The 18,557-nt window shown below is 46.4% G+C and overlaps 1 protein-coding gene across 3 annotated transcripts in view; it reads right to left on the minus strand.

The window, feature by feature from the left end:
* Window positions 1-231: 231 nt before the first annotated feature.
* Window positions 232-18,557, minus strand: part of ca14 (carbonic anhydrase XIV) — a 22,215-nt gene continuing 3,889 nt past the window's right edge. The window contains exons 3-12 of one of the 3 annotated variants that reach the window (XM_062537614.1): window positions 16,280-16,459; window positions 15,752-15,897; window positions 6,556-6,651; window positions 5,850-5,916; window positions 5,484-5,641; window positions 4,810-4,936; window positions 2,934-2,954; window positions 2,709-2,793; window positions 2,336-2,389; window positions 232-682 (exon numbers count right to left, since the gene is read on the minus strand). In XM_062537614.1, the coding sequence (XP_062393598.1) occupies window positions 586-682; window positions 2,336-2,389; window positions 2,709-2,793; window positions 2,934-2,954; window positions 4,810-4,936; window positions 5,484-5,641; window positions 5,850-5,916; window positions 6,556-6,651; window positions 15,752-15,897; window positions 16,280-16,459 (1,031 nt within the window). In that variant the 3' untranslated portion in view covers window positions 232-585. Of the gene's footprint in view, window positions 683-2,335; window positions 2,390-2,708; window positions 2,794-2,933; window positions 2,958-4,809; window positions 4,937-5,483; window positions 5,642-5,849; window positions 5,917-6,555; window positions 6,652-15,751; window positions 15,898-16,279; window positions 16,460-18,557 lie in introns of all 3 variants that reach the window. The other 2 variants (XM_062537613.1, XM_062537615.1) reach the window with 2 other exon arrangements.

The raw sequence follows: 18,557 nt of genomic DNA on the forward strand, positions 1-18,557 counted from the left end.
TTATTGTGGCTTTTTTTTATTGTTGTTAGAAATGCTCTTAAAAAACCTAATTGTTTTTTTTTCCATGTTGTAAGTCGCTTTGGTTAAAAAGCGTCAGCCAAATGAAATGTAATGTAATGTAATGTAATATCACACACACACACACACACACACACACACACACACACACACACACACACACACACACACAGAGAGAGAGGGAGAGAGAGACCAGATAACATGGGATGGTGGTCACAGCATTAGTTTATTACAGATGTTCACAGTAGAGTATATACAGAATGATAATAAGCACTCAGCAACTAAGACCAACGATCCAACCTGACATCAGTTCAAGAGAGACATTTAAATCATCAATTACAGACATGCTTACCACTGGCCAGGTGAGAAACAGGGGGATACAGAGAAGGAGAGGAAAGAGAGAGAAGGGTGGAGTATACAGCAAAGTATTTGTAGACTTGATTGATAGAAACCGAGAGAGAAAGGGAGGAGTGGTGAGAATGGGAGGATGAAGAGATAAGAGAATGAGGAAGAAGAGAAGGTGGGCTCTGGATCATGCAAAGAGCAAGAGGGTACAGAGGTCAAAGTTCAGGGTTCAGACTGCGCGGGCTCAGCTGATCTGCTGGACTCGGAGGTTGTTTTTAAAGCCATGTCTTGCTTCAGCGCCTTCCCCATGTCTTTACTCCTGCAGAGGGAAACACAAGACACCATGTCAGTCACTCTAGTCCATCTGAGTGGGTTTGGACGTCCCAGTAATGTCCACTCTTCACCAGCAGGTGGTGCTGTTGCATTATTTCACACACAGCCTATACACTGCTGTGATTTTACATTATTAGCGGCCTGCTGTAGTTTGTTGTGGACCGTTTTCTGAATGGTTTCACCCTCAGTTGTGAGATCTGTTTGTATAAACAGAGCATTTGGCAGCCGTTTACACCAACACATGAGCGTGAGGTGATGAAACAGTGTGGGCAGAACACTAATGACATAAACAGGAAGTGATTTACAGTTTCTTCATCTGCCGGCCACAAAAGCCCTGCTGGTTTAAGACTGAGCTTTCATGCCCTAATCAGAGACTAGGGAAGAGTGATTAGCCTGTTGGTGGTACAGCAGGCCTGCAGGAGGGGGGACTGCCGGTAGTAGCGCCCATACGTGACCTAGTACACGTATGACCGGTAGAGGGGATTAGTGTGTTTGGGATTTTCTCTGAGGAGAAACATGTGATGTGGAGTTTATGGGAACTGCTGAGGTTGGGGGGTGTTGAGTGGTCCGTGAGAGCAGGGTGAGTTAGGACAGGGTACTATTAGAGAGGGTTAAAGCAGAGCTAGAGCTAGAGCTAGATCTAGAGCTAGAGCTAGGTCAGTAATGATGGATCTTTGGTACTGTCTTGCTTTGATGCTCTAGCTGTTAAAGACATTACACATGACATATTCTAGCATGTGTCGACTAACTTTCAACTACCCTTGCACTCCGACTGTAACTGTATCCTGATCTCAACCTTAATAGTGGCATTCCTGTACATCTGAAGAAGATGGCTTGGATGTTAATCTGTACTTGGATAGACATAAGAAGAGAATGTAGACACTAATATTCTGAGCTAGTTATTGTCCTGCTGTTCCACAGGTCTTCTTTTCCTACATTACCCATGATGCTTCACCCCTGACTTCTTGACTGCAGTATACTGAATATGAACTCAATTTGATATGTTCACCGTGTCACAGGTGCTTCTGCTGAGTTCAGATGAAGCCTGTCAGACCAATCCAAACCAGAGCTGCAGACATGACGGTGTTTAGCCAAGCTATATGGTGAGGAAGGCTAGCCTGTTGGCTCTCCATGCCATTAATAAGACATTTAAAGGAGAGCTCAGTTAATCATGTTCACAGAATACTGTTGGTCGGACAAAACGTTCATGTTGCACAGCACTTATGCCATTTTGAGTCTGTTAGTAGGTATAAAGGCACAGTTGGGTACAGGCCCTCATAACACAGTTTGTAGACACTTTCACTGATTTCACCTTTAGAACTTAAATATGCTCATAGCTCCCTCCTCCTCCTCCCTCTCCTGGGACACACACACACACACTCACACACACAGTATTCCTTGAACATGATCAACTGAGCTCCATGTTGAAATTGGCCGCAGCTCTCCTTTAGTGACTTACGCCAAATAGACCCTAAGATAACCTTAACTTAAGAATAAATATTTGTACTCATCTATTACATGAATGAAAAAAAGCTGTCAGTTGTTGTTATTGTTATTATTATTGTTTACTGTATGTCAGTGTTGGGGTCGATTAGGGTGTTAGGGGTCATAGGTCATAGGTCATGAATCAAAGGAGGACCTGGACGAGGGCGCCGGCCTGACGCTGGGGAGGACGTCCCAGCTGGACGTGGAGCTGTCATGTGACCAGGAGACAAAATCACATGACCAATGCAGGACCAATCACATGACCAGAACACAATCACATGACCAGAACACAATCACATGACCAATGCAGGACCAATCACATGACCAGAACACAAAGCCAAAAATCATGACACAAAATCAACCAATCAATCAAAATTAGGATTTAGATTAAGATGAAAATCAGCTGCTGTACAATCAAACACATAGAGATGTTGTCCTTAATTCACATAGCTCTACATGTTGTGACTATCACCAACTATGCCATGCTTGGTAGAGGTGAAACTGAGAGAGACGTGACGTCAACTTACCGAATGGTCTTTATTATGAAGCGAATAATAACTGCAAGGCCCACGCACCCACACAGTGTTCCCACCACTATTGCTGCAATTTCACCTGACAGGGAGAGAGAGAGGATTACAGTGCAGGGGGGGGGGAACATAAAAAATCAATTATAATCACTTATTCATATTTCAGTATGAGATGCCACTCAGTAGTAGTACAATTACACATATACAGCAGGACTAAACACATACCTGCATTGTAGACTTTGCCCCCTGCTGGGAATGGAAGTGTAAGGAAATACAATTAGAAATGTAGGAGAAATATAACAGAAACAGGGAAATTACCATGATTATGCTGGAGTGTGTGTGTGTGTGTGTGTGTGTGTGTGTGTGTGTGTGTCCATCAACATCACACTGTACATTGTGCTATCTAATCTGTCTTGTAGCACCGATGGCACTCATTCTCACTTTACTCCTCCCTCTCTCTCTCTCTCTCCCTCTCTCTCTCTCTCTCTCTCTCTCTCTCTCCCTCCCTCTCTCTCTCTCCCTCCCTCTCTCTCGTTTTGTCCCTTTCTTTCCTCTTCTCTGACTCGCATAACAACAATGGTGGCTGTGTTCATGAAAAAGGATTTTCAGAAACTAATGACCCAACACATAAACAAATAGCTCAGCCCTTCTCTCTCTCTCTCTCTCTTACTCTGTCTCTGTCTCTCTCTCTCTCCATGCACCCCCAGACCCCCCCTTCTCCTGCCCTCCCTCTCTCCCCTCTTTCCTCTGCCCTTGTTCTCTCGCTCTTCTTTCCCACTCTTCTCCTCCTCTTTTCTCTTCCACTTTTCCAGCACATTTGTCTGACATCCCTGTGATGAAACTGCATTCCCTGTGTGACTCGAAATTTACCGTCTGAGGTCTAAGGTGACATAATGGCTACTTTTGTTTTTTGACAGTAACAAAGGTGTCGGGTCAGGTATATGGGGAAATATGGGCTTGTCCAAAGACTTGTTAACCAGATGATAGTGCTGGTAACGTTAGCAGCCAATGTCAGCTACTCATGAGGTACCCATAGGGAAATATGCTACTCTTGAGGTATATCCATAGGGAAATATGGGTTTGTCCAAAGGCTCGTTAGCTTCTCAATTCCGTTTTAAATTGCAAAAGTGTAAGTGCAAAGAACTATTACTATAGACAGATGCTATTTAATACACATCTGATAGATCATGTGACAATTACTAAATGTAAGCTTAAATGAAGTTAACACAATATAGAAAACACCGTCATAAATGCCACCAGCTAGTGCTCTCTCAATGGAATGTTATTACACAAAAGACGGGTCTATATGGTTGAATGTTATTACACAAAAGACGGGTCTATGTGGTTGGATGTTATTACACAAAAGACGGGTCTATATGGTTGGATGTTATTACACAAAAGACGGGTCTATATGGTTGGATGTATCCAATGGGCCAGTGTATTCAGTAAAGGGTGCCCTCTCATTGGTTGGCATGTGCAGATTTTCCCCGGTGCCAATTGTGATGATGGTGGCACAACCGCAGTCTGACTGGCAACAAACCTGCAAGCATGTCACATGACATGTCACTCACAGCTCTGGCGTGAGAGCGCTACAAACTGGTCATGCAGAACAACTGTGCCTGTTGATTTGCTTTGAGCAGCAACACTATAGTTCATGAGGCGCTTCACACCAAGGGCAGCTTACTGCAATAATGCAATTAGGCCGGCGTGTACAATGTTGGTGATTGTGTCTCTCTCAACCCACTGTACATATAGAGCCCATAGCTGTAAGCGCTTTAGTGGAATAATAATCTCAACAGTGGTTCCTGCGACGTGCCAACCCTGGTGTAGTTTAGATAAAAGTACCATTCAGTGAGGGAGAGCTGTGGCGATTACAGGACAACAAACACAAAAAATGGCCGAGGTAAAATGCAGTTTCATGGCCGTAAGTCCTATCCTCCTCCTCTGCCTTTTCTCTGTCTCTTTCTTTCTTTCTTTCTTTCTTTCTTTCTCTCTCTCTCTCTCTCTCTCTCTCTCTTTCTCTGTCTTTGCAGTTTACTGTTCCTCTCTCTGTCTGTGTCTGTGTCCATTGGAGGGTGCTGTGTGGTGCATTTCCACTGACTGTGTTTGAAGGAGGCGAGGACCACCCTCTGGTTGAGTGGCTGGGTGGCACGGTAGTTATCCTGGAGCGCCAAGGGCTCAGAGGTCCCCTCTTCAGTAGAGTACAGCAGCGTCTCCAGCTTCACCAGCTGAGAACAGAGTGGAGGAGAGGAGAGAGGGGAGGAGAGGAGGAGAGGAGAGGAGGAGAGGAGAGAGGGGAGGAGAGGAGAGGAGGAGAGGAGAGAGGGGAGGAGAGGAGAGGAAGAGAGTGGATGAAGAGAGGAGGAAAGGGAAGAGTGGAGGAGAGGAGAGGAAGAGAGGAGGAAAGGGAGGGGTGGAAGAGAGGAATGGGCAGAAGAGAGGAGAGAAGGGAGGGAAGAGAGGAGGAGAGGAGATGGCAGAAGAGGAGAGAGGGAGGAAAGGAGAGGAAGAGAGGAGGAGAGGGCAGGGGAGAAGAGAGAGAAGAGGAGAGTCCCAGGGAGAAGTGAGCCGAATATAAGAGCTTACAAGGACAGGACATGAAAGAGCAAAGCTAGCGGAGACTCAATCTAGTGATGATTTGTTCAGCAGAATATCTCCACACTCTACGCTTTACTTAAATGTGTCCTAGAGCTCTTCCCTCTTCTTCCTTCTCTTTTCCTGTCGTTTCTCTCTCCTTTCCTCTCCTCCTCCCCCCCCCCCCCCCCCCCTCCTCACCTGTGGCAGAGACAGCTGGACGGTCTCCCTGAACACGGTCCAGAGGACGCTCTGGTAGCAGGGCGGAGTGGTCAGAGAGCCGTTGTAGCGGTAGTAGCTCCGCAGGTCTCTGGGCAGCAGTGTCTGGACGTCAAACGCAGGGATGGTCACCTTCTCACCTGTAGAGGCACAGATACAAACGCAGGGATGGTCACTCAAATGGATACGTTTTTCCGTTGCTCTGACTCAGAGATGCTCATCACAGGCCATTATCCTTGATACATATACTCGTCATAATTGCTCATAAATATGCACTAGGTGCTGGGATCTGTGTGGTCCAGTTGGGTGCTGGTATAACACTATTTCCACGGCAACTCTGCAACACACCTGCATGCCTTATCCTGCTCAGGTAGTTGATGATGTTGGCGTATGCCTGGTTTGTCTCCTCACCGACCTGTGAAGGGAAAGCATCACATAAAACCATGGTAACAGAAACAGGAAGTGCTCTCAAGCACTGGAACACTGCGGAACAGCTGGCAACCAATCAGAAAGTTTACAGACAGATATCAGCAGGAGGAGGAGGAAGTAGAATCATACAAATCTAATGGAAGTGCTAAATTGTCCTGACAAACAGAGCAATGGAGATCCTGCAGACTGGAGTTGAAGAAGAGTGAAGCCATACAAGCGCTGCTATATACCCGTCATGGAACTCACTCAGAAATATTACACAACACAACACAGTTAAACACATCTCATATGGCAGAAGGCCTACACTGTAATATCTATCACTCCTGTAGTTACTTATAGGTTCAGTTGCATAACGGCCATTTAAAGAACTGTAATACTGCCACTGTCTCAGGGTATAGTGTGTACACATGAATACTGCTAAGTGATATTTAGTTATTGATTAAGAACTTTAATAGCAGGTGATGCCTTGTATTTGTTGTGTGCTGAACACTCACTGATTAAAAATAATAGTGGCTGTTCGTTTACATTGGGGATTGTATAGTAATAGCATGTTTATACAGTAATAGGAAGTGTTTAGTAGTTGGTGGTAAGAGGTTAAAGGTGAATTCTGAGTTTGTGAACAAACCTCCATGAGAACTCCCAGGACTGCCAGACCATCTCGCTGAGTCATCGCCATGGAGATATTCTCGTACAACTCGGAGTTATAGTGGACAATGTGGAGCTGAGGAGATCAAGAGAACCGTAGAACCATTAGAGTGTGTGTGTGTGTGTGTGTTAGTATCATTGAAAGTGCGAGAGTGTCCGTGTTTCTCCTAATCTGCAAATCCCTGGTATTGTGTCTGGATGAATGGGGAAAGGTTTCTCTGTGTTCGCAGAAGAGTTGGAAAGAGTGAAAGAGTGAGAAGGACACATAACAGGGAATGTTAGCCAGAGAGAAACAAAAAAGGAGAGACTGAACGACAGCAGACAAAGAGAGAATTAGGAGAAAGAGTATTGCTGAGTCATGCCATTCACAGTGGCCCAAAAGAGAGAGGTGAAGGAAGGGAGGTAAAAAGAGAGACAGAGAGGGAGAGAAGGGGAGAGAGAGAACCAGGGAGAGAGAGAAGGGAAGACAGAGAGAAGAGAGAGAGGAATAAAGGGTAAAACCAGTGCTTTGCTCCTGTACCACCTGTTACCTCAAATGCTGAGATCAGGCTCAGCTTTGTCCTGCCACATTTCAGATTGCCAGACATCACTACAGTTCACGTCATTACTAGTCCATGGTGTCTCATCCTACATCACTGCTAGTCTCTTCCTGTTTGAATGTGTCTTAAGAGGTGAGAAATGATAAGCAAGACCTCACTGTTTATTTATCTATATATCTTAACTAAATAATTCTCCTCCTCTTCTTTTCCTCACATGCATTCCTTTGTCATTCCATTTTCTTCCCTCCTCTCTTCTTCCTCTCCTCTCCTTTCCACTTTCTTTCTCCTCCTCCTCTCTCTGTCCTCTCCTTCTCCTCTCCTCTCTTGCCCTCCCCCTCTCCAATCTCTTTCTCCTCTCCTCTCCTCTCCCCTCTCTCCTCTCCTCCTCCTCTCCTGCCCCCCCCCCCCCCCCCCCCTCTGCATTGGCATACCTGTGTGATAGCAGATGGACAGCATCTCAGATCTCTGGCCAATCTCCTTCCTTCCCTCTCCCTCCTTCCTCCGTCTTCCTTTTATCCTTCCTGCATCCATTCTTTCCCTTTTATCTCTCTCTCTCTGTCGCTCCCTCTCCTCCTCCTCCCTTTTATCTCTCTCTCTGTCGCTCCCTCTCCTCCATCAGATGGTCGCTGTCTGCTGTGCCACTGGGTGGGCACTGCCATATGCAGGCCCTGCTGTCCAGTCCCTAATCTTTAGCCGTCTTAGCCGGCACATTTTCCCATGAGCGTGCCCAGTGCTGCCGTGTGTCAGGGTAACCTGTGGGACTGGGAGAAGGGCGTGCTAGCATGGAGGCCAAAGCCCATGGATGCTAGCATCTGACGCTAGCACGTGGGGAGGGAGGTTTACCTACTTACAGCCCCACTGTAAGTAGGTCAAGGTCACTGAAGGTCAAGGTCAAGTTCAGGCCGAGGTCAAGGTCAGTCTGAATGGAAAGACCTGGGTACATAACAACCTTGCTATTGTACCTCTATATGGTCCGGCTCCCTTTTAAATACAGTAGGTCCACTCGACCTGGGATTAACCCATGACTGGCTTGGCTTGGGTTTACGTGTGTCTAATAACCCTGGGCCGACCCTGGCCTTTGGTTTGAAACACAGTAGGTATAAAAGAGCTGAACCCACACTGATGCCACCACCTGCCCCTGGAACGGGTACGGGCCAAACCGGGGCCGGATCCTGCCCGAAGGCATGGCAAATCATGGTGGATCCAGAATTGCATATGGATTAATTACATTAATGTTCTAAAGATCAAATTAAATAATGAAAGGAAAAACCTAAATAAGAGGATAAATGGTCATCTACTAAAAGGACAGTAATAGCTTCAGCAATAGTGGTATACTGTAGAAAAGAAACTAAACGTACCCAAAGAGGCTGTCACACACAAACACACACACACACATACACATTCCCTCTGTTTCTCTCTCCCTCCGCTCTGCTTTCTCTCTTCTCCTGTCCTCTCTCCCACTCTCCCTCTTTCACCTTTGCACTCATTTTTCCACCTTCACTCTTTCTCCCCCCCCCCCCCCTCTCTTCTTGTTCTCCGTTCTTCCCAGATGGGAGTGGGTCAGAGGAGCGGTTCCGTGTTCCTGTTCCCTGAGGGGAACCGGTAGAGAACCCCCAGAGGACACAGTCAGGCATTAGACCACCGTAAGCTCCTCTGTTCCACTCCACCTGCTCTCCTCGGGGTGTGTGTGTGTGTGTGTGTGTGTGTGTGTGTGTGTGTGCACAGGACACAGTCAGGCATTAGAGCATGGTAAGCTACTCTGTTCCACTCCACCTGCTCTCCTCCATGTGTGTGTGTGTGTGTGTGTGTGTGCATGTGTGTGCGTGTCTCTATATGTGTATGTGACGTGTGCATGTACATGATGCACATGATGATTATGAATGTTTGTGTGTGTGTGTGTGTGTGTGCGCGTACACGCGCATGATTTTATGAATGTGTGTGTGTCTGTGTGTGTGTGAGAGAGAGAAAGCGTCAGGGGAAGACAGAATTAGAAATACGACAGGGCACTATTGGAAAAGACAGTGGAGTTCCATAACAAGGGAAGGCAGGCCAGAGTAATCGGTTTGTACTTCTGGGTTTTAATTAACCTGAATTAGAACCTTCTTAGCGAACACTTTGTTTTTGGTGTGTTACTGGACTGAGAGCAGCTTTGCATAACAGCATTGTTTGGAGGTCTAGACTGGTATTTTGTTGTACCATTAGATGGTGACTGGTTACAGGAGATCCAATTGGGCTCTTTGGCTGAATGAGGCTTCAGCCCAACAGAAACTGACCCCAAGAGAATGCCAGGTCAGGTTTATTTGGTGCTGGTTGTGATGTTTGTCTTTCACGATGGTCTTTTAGGATTGACCATGTCAGACTAGACGATTAGAAAACCAGAAATTCTTGCTGCATTTTGGCCGGGAGATTGGCCACATTACAAAATCATGTAGCCTACTTGTGGTGTGTTGTCATGGCATCAGTGCCAACCTGTATGTTGTCAACAGGAGAATCAGAGGAGCTTCCAAAAAAAATCTAGTCATGGAGACGAGGAACGTCGTGGTCATTGAATTACCGACCTTTCATATTCTGGCGCGTCACTGGAAATTTGTCGGCTACAACAAAATCATGGTAAAATTGTTCTGAAATCATGTAGTCTGCATAGGTCATAAGGGTTTTGCCCTGTCTCGTTCTGTTTTCTCACCTGTCTGCATCTTGATCTTGTATTCCACTGTGGCTCGTTTGTTTACCTCCTGTGCCATGTGTTCCTTTGAGTGGACTATTCATGTGCTTCCTGTTCCTTGTTCTCCCTGTCTGTCCGTCACCTGATTTGGAGTTCAATTCTCTGATTGTTGTTTCCTCGTCTTCACCTGTGTCTTGTTACCCTGTGTATTTAACCCCTCATGTTCCCTCTGTTCTTTGTGAGTCTTTGTTCGTGTTATTGTAGCCGCGCTGGCCGTTTGCGTGCTTCCTGGTTTCTTGACAGTAAAGTTCACTTGATTCCAAGTTTACCTTGTTTGTCGTGCGTTTGGGTCCAACCTCCTGCGAAACTGTGACAGGAAGACTCACCCATCATGAACCCAGCAGGCAAGTTTTTTGAGTTCAACTCTGACATGCCGATTCATCTGCTGCCCTGGAAGCTTTTTGGGGTGAAGATGAGGATGAGGATGAGGGAACCAGTGAGAACAAGTGGTCATCAAGCCTGGCTCCTCAAACCACCCCGGTCCCGGCTCCATGACGCTGCCCAGTCCCTGCTCCACTTGTGACTGCAGCCAAGTCACCCGATTAGCCGTCTGCAGTCCAGTCACCTGACACCCCGCCTCTGTCTGTAGGCGAGTTCGTGATGGCGCAGAACTGCACAGCACTGCGCAGCACAAGATGTACGTGGTTAAAAATCTGTCCATGATGGTCTAGATGGGTGTGTTTACGACTCTGCAGTCGATATCACATGGCCTTAACTTATCGCGGGAGCAAGGCGGAGCAAGGCTTCTGCTGCGCAGCAGCGCAGCACCTCTCCAGGTACTGCGGAGCCTAGACCCTGCCTTCATGACGTCAGGACTTTGCCCTAATTGGCTTTTACATCCCTGATGTATATGCAGGTGTTTAGATGCCTCTTCATATCCACAAGGGCCTGTGCCTCATGTTTTGTCACGTGGTCACGTCTAGACTACGGGAAGTAGAGAGAGCAGCTTTTGTATCCCCGCCCCTGCTGTCACCGGCAGATCTCGCTGCTGCAAGAGGTCAGCTGGGGTTGAACTTGAACGCGCCTTGTGTCTGACGCCGACATTGGATGCCTGTATGGACGTCAGTCCCGAGTTCCCATCGAATTCCAGTCCCAGGTCCTGAGTCCTTGCCGGATTCCAGTTCCACTCCATGGCCAGGCCGCTCTCCCGGTTGGTCTGAACCTTCTGGGCTCCAGCTGCCCAAAAGACCTGGACAACCCAGGGGGTCAAGGCCGTATCCACGATATTCCGCAGCCAACAATGGGGGTCGCCATGACACCGAGACGGTTTTCTATTTCCGGCGAAGCTGCATTGTATCTGTTTTAACGTGACGGTTTACGGTGCTTAACATATCATAACGCATATAAAAGTCAACTTTTCTATTTTATATCGGTTATATGTGATGCAGTATATACATGCTGAGGGCAGAATTGTCAACATTTCGAACGAAATCTAAGTTGAGGCATAACCTAGTTTGCTATGGAGAACGCACATGTTAACAGAATGAACGGAAGTTGAAAACAGTATCGTAACCATCGCAACGATACATATTTCCGGGTTAAGGAAAGAGGTGGATAGATTAGCTTCGGCAAGTTAGCAAGCGCCATTTTCAAGTATGGCGCCTCATGGAGCATTTAGAACCAGCTCCGTGCACGAAAATCCGTGTTGGGCACGAGCTCTAATGCGCGCACATGTTGGTGGACAGCCAATCATTACTCCGTGCGACACTCCACTGGACTCAGGTGTGCGTTCCCGAGCAACTGTTTCTGCTTGTTGTTAGGCGGCAAGCAAGGTATGTGCATTATCGCCACCCTCTGAACTGGAGGATGACTCTCTTTTTACAGAATGTCCAATAGAAATCAATGTAGGTCCATGCGTCATTTCCAGCTTTGGATCTTTGCGCATGGTCAGAGCCGACTGGCGCTGGATCGGAGCTCCAGTGTTCAATATGGCGTTGACGAAAATTGGCTGGATTTACTAGCCTAGCATCGGCCATTCATTTGTATGGAGGGCGGGACTTAGTCACGCTCTCCAGTTATATATAATACCTCCATGGGACAACCGCTGGGTGCCCCCGGCCATCCCCCTGAATAGCCGCCGGTCTGCTCAGTCTTCTGGTCGTTCTGACTGTCACTATCTGTTGGCTCTACCTCCAGGTCATTCTCCAGATTACCCACGCAGGTCTGCCCATCATCCTGTTAGTCCTCCTGATTGACCATACTGGTCTGCCCATCATCCCAGTCGTCCTCCTGATTGGCCACACAAGTCTGCCCATCATCCCAGTCGTCCTCCTGATTGGCCACACAAGTCTGCCCATCATCCCGGTCGTCCTCCTGATTGGCCACACAAGTCTGCCCATCATCCCGGTCGTCCTCCTGATTGGCCACACAGGTCTGCCCATCATCCTGGTCATCCTTCTGATTGGCCACACAGGTCTGCCCATCATCCTGGTCGTCCTACTGATTGGCCCCCTCCTCCCACCCTGTTTTGACTTGTTGTTGTTGAGGCTGTCTGGAGCCCAGTCCTTAAAGGAGCTGTAAGGAGCAAGCACTGTAACTCCCTGGCTACCGAAGTTGTTGAAACTAGTAACTCGTTTTCGTACCAACAGCAAAGATATCTAATCAGAAGTCAGTTCCGGGAATATGGAAAACACAAGGGGTGGGGGTGGAGGGAGCCAAAATCCCCCTTTATGCAGAGCAGAGGCAGCAACTGTTCCATTGAAGTCAATGGACCCCCCCCCCCCCCCCCCCCCTTCTCCCGTGCGATTCAGGTTCCTGGAAGTGGCTCCTGATGAATAGTGGGGCCATTTATAATCTTTGCTGACATTACTCTGTGGCCGAGGAACACAGATCTAAGTGAGAAATCACCTCCTGCATGAGCTGCTATGTTTACTTCCTGTGTCCTGTGCCATGAGCTCCTTTGTGTGGTCTGTTCATGTGCTTCCTGTCCCTTGTTCTCCCTGTCTGTCCATCACCTGATTTGAAGTTCAATTCTCTGATTATTGTTTCCTCGTCTTCACCTGTGTCTTGTTACCCTGTGTATTTAACCCCTCATGCTCCCTCTGTTCTTTGTGAGTCTTTGTTCATGTTATTGTAGCCACGCTGGCGTTTGCATGTTTCCTGGTTTCTTGAAAGTAAAGTTCACTTGATTCCAAGTTGACCTTGTTTGTCATGTGTATGGGTCCAACCTCCTGCAAAACCGTAACACACACATTTGCACAAACGCTCACACCGGTGATGTGTGGGCTGATTCAAAATAAACAAAAACTATTGAAAATAAGGTTATGCCTTCTTCAATAGCTCCATGGTTTTCTTTTTAATTCAGAGCTAATGACAGTGTTTGCGTAAAGAAATAGACGAAATAGACGAACTTGGAGACTAAGTTTAATGTAGGCTGTGATTCTTTGGTAGCCTGTGCCTATAAGAAACTTATTGAAGCTTGTTATTGATTGATATCAATCAACAATCTGGATAATCGGGTTGGGGTTGCAAGCAGGGCATCACTTTCTCTTTAATGATACCAATGTCCCTCCACTCGGTAGCCATATTGAAACACACTTTGGGCACTACTCAGGAAGAACTCTACTTCGGGCAGAACTGCGCACGCTCCCTTGGGGATCAATAAAGTATCTATCTATCTATCTACAGTATCTATCTATCTATCTATCTACAGTATCTATCTATCTATCTATCTACAGTATCTATCTATCTATCTATCTATCTACAGTATCTATCTATCTATCTATCTATCTACAGTATCTATCTATCTATCTATCTACAGTATCTATCTATCTATCTACAGTATCTATCTATCTATCTATCTACAGTATCTATCTATATATCTATCTATCTACAGTATCTATCTATCTATCTATCTACAGTATCTATCTATCTATCTACAGTATCTATCTATCTATCTATCTATCTACAGTATCTATCTATCTATCTATCTACAGTATCTATCTATCTATCTACAGTATCTATCTATCTATCTATCTATCTATCTATCTATCTATCTACAGTATCTATCTATCTATCTATCTATCTATAGTATCTATCTATCTATCTATCTATCTATAGTATCTATCTATCTATCTATCTACAGTATCTATCTATCTATGCTCAAGGCTTCATGATACCAACCTCACTCCAGCAGCAAGATCTCTCTCACACACACACACACACACACACTCACACACACACACACACACACACACTCACCTCGGCTGCAGTGCTGCGCCCGTTGATGGTGTGTTCGCTGCCCGTCTCCACACACACACACACACACACACTCACACACACACACACACACACACACACACACATAGGGTTGGGCATTGATAACCGGTTCCGTCTTGGAACCGGGTTTAACTTATCAATTCCATCGACATCGTACGTCTTTTTTGTTATCGATTCCCTTAACGATTCCCTCAGCCTGCATGACGTCGGACTTTTTCCGGTTTTCCTGAAATGTTGTGTTACTATACGCCCTCTGCGACGACTCATACTACAAGTCAAATCGTGTAAGGGTAGTAATACCAGCAATATGTTAAAACATTTGTCCGTGAAGCATGGGATTAAGCTCCAAGAGTGTCATGTGTTTGACAGACTACGGAGGGGTGCTAACGTTGCCTGGTCCAGGGCTCCAGAGTGCATATGCGCCCAAAATGTTTAAGAGTGTGCCTGAAAATAATTCTAGGTGCACCTGACGCTGCTCGGGTGAAAGCATACGTTTCCTTCACAAGTTTTAATTGTAGACTATGCGTGCAACTTTGCCAAACTGTATATAAGTAACCCCCTTGGCCCGCTCTCTCTCCCTCTCCCTCTCTCGTGCGCGACACCCGCCCCTCGACATGCACATTCACAATCGTGAAAGCAATGACGCATAGAAGACAACTAGCGACATTATAATTAATTTCGGTTAGCATCATAGCGTAGGCTACTGCACAAATTTGATTCAAACTCTTGCATTCAAGTTGACTGATCATCTCAATGTTTTCCAACTCTAAGACTCAAAAGGACCTGTCCCAAGGAGACAAAGTATTAGCCTACCTTGCAACTTAAACACACGTGGGGAAACTGAACAGTCCAACCAGTAGACTATAATAAGCTAGCCAACTATGCTACTTTGTTTACAATTTGAGGCTTCAAGCCGACAGCTGAATTAAAGAGGCAGAGTTGTAATATGAATAGTCATGAATGTCATGAATATCAGAAATGTCAGTAGTAGGCTATAGATTAGAATATATAAAGAATTATATTATATATATATACACTGTAGGCTATATATAGCCTACATCTTTATAATTCTTTATAAAGAATATGTATATTCCTTATTGTGAATAAAGACAAGCTTTTTCTACGCCTTATTGTTAAAAAATCATTCACATTATATGAAAGGAGAGCGATAAAAGGTGACCTTTTGGCGTTAAAGGCGATGCAATGAAAAATGTGGGTGCACCTACATTTTTTGGGAATCGATAAGAGAATTGATAAGGAATTGGATTGATAGGCAGAATCGATAATGCCATCGATATTGATAAAAACTTATCAATACCCATCCCTACACACACACTCACCTCGGCTGCAGTGCTGCGCCCGTTGATGGTGTGTTCGCTGCCCGTCTCCACACACACACACACACACACACACACACACACACACACACACACACACTCACCTCGGCGGCAGTGCTGCGCCCGTTGATGGTGTGTTCACTGCCCGTCTCCACACACACACACACACACACACACACACACACACACACACACACACACACACACACACACACACACACACACACACACACACACTCACCTCGGCGGCAGTGCTGCGTCCGTTGATGGTGTGTTCGCTGCCCGTCTCCACACACACACACACACACACACACACACACACACACACACACACACACACACACACACACACACACTCACCTCGGCTGCAGTGCTGCGTCCGTTGATGGTGTGTTCGCTGCCCGTCTCCAGACTCGCCCCGTTGCCCCAGTGTAGGTGGAGCTGGACCGCACTGAATTGCCATGGCAACCCGCCTAAGCCCATCCAGCTGGGTAAGGGCATCACCACTGGGGGAGCATGGGGGGGTGAGGGGGGGGGGGGGCATGTTTATAGACAGAAAGTGTCCACTGAATGTCAATCATTAAGTTCAAGTTCAAGTGTAATGTCATATACTTATAAAGTATAAAAAAGTGGGACATAGGCTGATAATAGATAATAGGCTGTCCCAATAATGTAAAACCATGTAAAAGACAGTAGTCACATTAATTCAGCAATGTAAACTGAAATATGGTATGGTCAACTAAAAGCACAAACATAAGCGTCAATGCTAGACCCTGGCCAACACGGTTCTAGGCAACGCTACTACGTGGGTCCGGTTCTGTGTGGTTCTGCACAGAGGAGGCCCAGCGGACCAGAACCAGAACGTGCTGTGGCGTCCCGTGCTCTTACCCGTGTGGCCGTTGTTGGAGAGGGTGAAGGGCTCGTTGCTGTGCTGGCTGTAGCCCAGCGGCCGCATCGCTGCCAGCCTGGGCTCGAACTTCGCCTGGGCCGAGTCCACGTTGATGGGGGACTGACCCGACCCGCCGCAGTCAGGAAAGAACTCCGACCACTGCGGCTGACCCATCTGGCCTGGAGCGGGGGGGGGGGGGGCGAGGAGGGGAGATGGAGGGGGGGACATGTAATTCCAATTGTAAAGACCAAGGGAGCAACTTTACTTGTTTTAACATAGCTCATTTTGCCTCCATATATTTCAGACGTCCAACAGTTAAAAATCTCAAAAGAAAAAAATAATACAATGTTAAAGAAAATACGCATAGAAACATAAAGATGACACTAGGAACGTACATCTTGTATATCTCACACAATATGATATTTTATGACAGGGTAGATTATGCCCTGGTAGATTACACGTTGTGGTTCTGGATTGGATCTGAATGTGGAGGGGATCTCACAGCCGTAGTGGGTCAGCTGCCATCAGGAGTCAGAGGTCAAAGGTGAACGGATCAGAAGCGCAAACGAGCGTGTGTGGATCAGGTCAAAGCCAGCTAGCTCTACGTCATGGTCACCCCCAGAGTGTGTATCAGGACAGTACATTACATCGGTGTGTGTCTCTGTTTTTATTTGGTCAAATTTGCCATAATGACGAAAGTTTACCTTGACCTTGACCTTGACCTTACTCATCCTGGCAGACCCAGACGGACCTGTTAGAACCTCTACAGCTCAGTCTGGCATGAAGGCCATGACAGCCATCTCCAGTGTTCCAGAACCCCGGGCACCAATCACAAACATTTATCTGCCATGTTGCAGGCTTTACATGATGACAAATAGAGCAGTGCATTCAGCAGCCAATGGATGTGTAAATGATGACAGGGTGAAATAGATATGGACATGTATTTTCTTTGGAATTGAGTAAGCAACTGCATTTAAAACCTTTTACAATCTTATTTACAGGTAAGATTTGACCAATTTAAGTTTAAATTCACCGCTGGTTATGCCCTTGTGTGTCGTAAATAAATGAAGCCTTTCAGACCCACTGTCCATCTCCACTGAGATCTGATGGCCTGAGCTGGATGGGGATCTAATGATTCTGATGGTCCAGGAGTCAGCAACTATGAAGGGAACATTTCAGCTGACTAGACCTTCATCAACCACTCCGCTAGTTACTTTCACAGATGCAACACATTTAATGTTGAACTTATACGATCACTATTCTGAGCATCTAAAATCATTAGCGATAATAAACTCACAGATTATCTGGTTTCATCTGATGCTTACATGATTTAATCTCATATATTCCATAGCAAAGAGAAAAGTGAATTCCATAATGACCAATCTCTCTCTCTAATGAGCATTTCTCAGTGCTCGGCCTAGTGCAGAATGTTGGTGCAGAATGTTGTTGGTATACTAACGGGTATTCAAGCGCTGGTCAGTGTCTGTGTGTGTGTGTGTGTGTGTGTATAGAATGGTGTTAGCTCAGTGCTTAGTCATGCATGCCTGATGAGGTAGCCGAGAGCAACACATCAACACCCGCACACACACACACACACACACACACACACACACATACACACACACACACACACACACACACACACAAACCCCCCAAAATAATTGGATTGTGAAAAGAACAGGGGGTCCTTGCGGAAGAATGAGGAGACCGAGAGAGAGAGAGAGAGAGAGAGAGAGAGAGAGAGAGAGAGAGAGAGAGAGAGAGAGAGAGAGAGAGGGAGGGAGAGGGAGAGAATCACAGACTCATTGTGGCGCTGAGTGAATAGGCGGGCCGACTGCGTTAGTTAGTGAAGGGGAGTGCAAGAGAGCGCAGAGCGCATCACGTGACCCTGAGGGAGACCATCCAGAACAAAGGATGTAAATAACATCATAACAGGAATCAATCCTGTGTGCTGACGTCTCCATTAGAGCCACATCGTTTATGTGCTGTACTCTAAGAAACCATTCTTCTGATTTGTTAAGATAAACTTGAAACTTGTACTCAAACAGCGACAGAAGGAGAGAGCGAATGTGGCAGAAGACTTCGAAAGGCACCATGTTGATTTTTCATACATAAGGATTATCAAGCACATACACACACACACACACACACACACACACGGCATGACGCCCCCATCCCCAGCTCCACCTCACCAGCCCTCATAAAAGGAAGAAAAAAAAAACTTTGTCCCACAGAACCCCTGCTGTTGCCACGGTAATCCCCATGGCAACGGTGGGG

This window comes from Sardina pilchardus, chromosome 6, assembly GCF_963854185.1.
Source record: "Sardina pilchardus chromosome 6, fSarPil1.1, whole genome shotgun sequence".
Taxonomy (NCBI): domain Eukaryota; kingdom Metazoa; phylum Chordata; class Actinopteri; order Clupeiformes; family Clupeidae; genus Sardina; species Sardina pilchardus.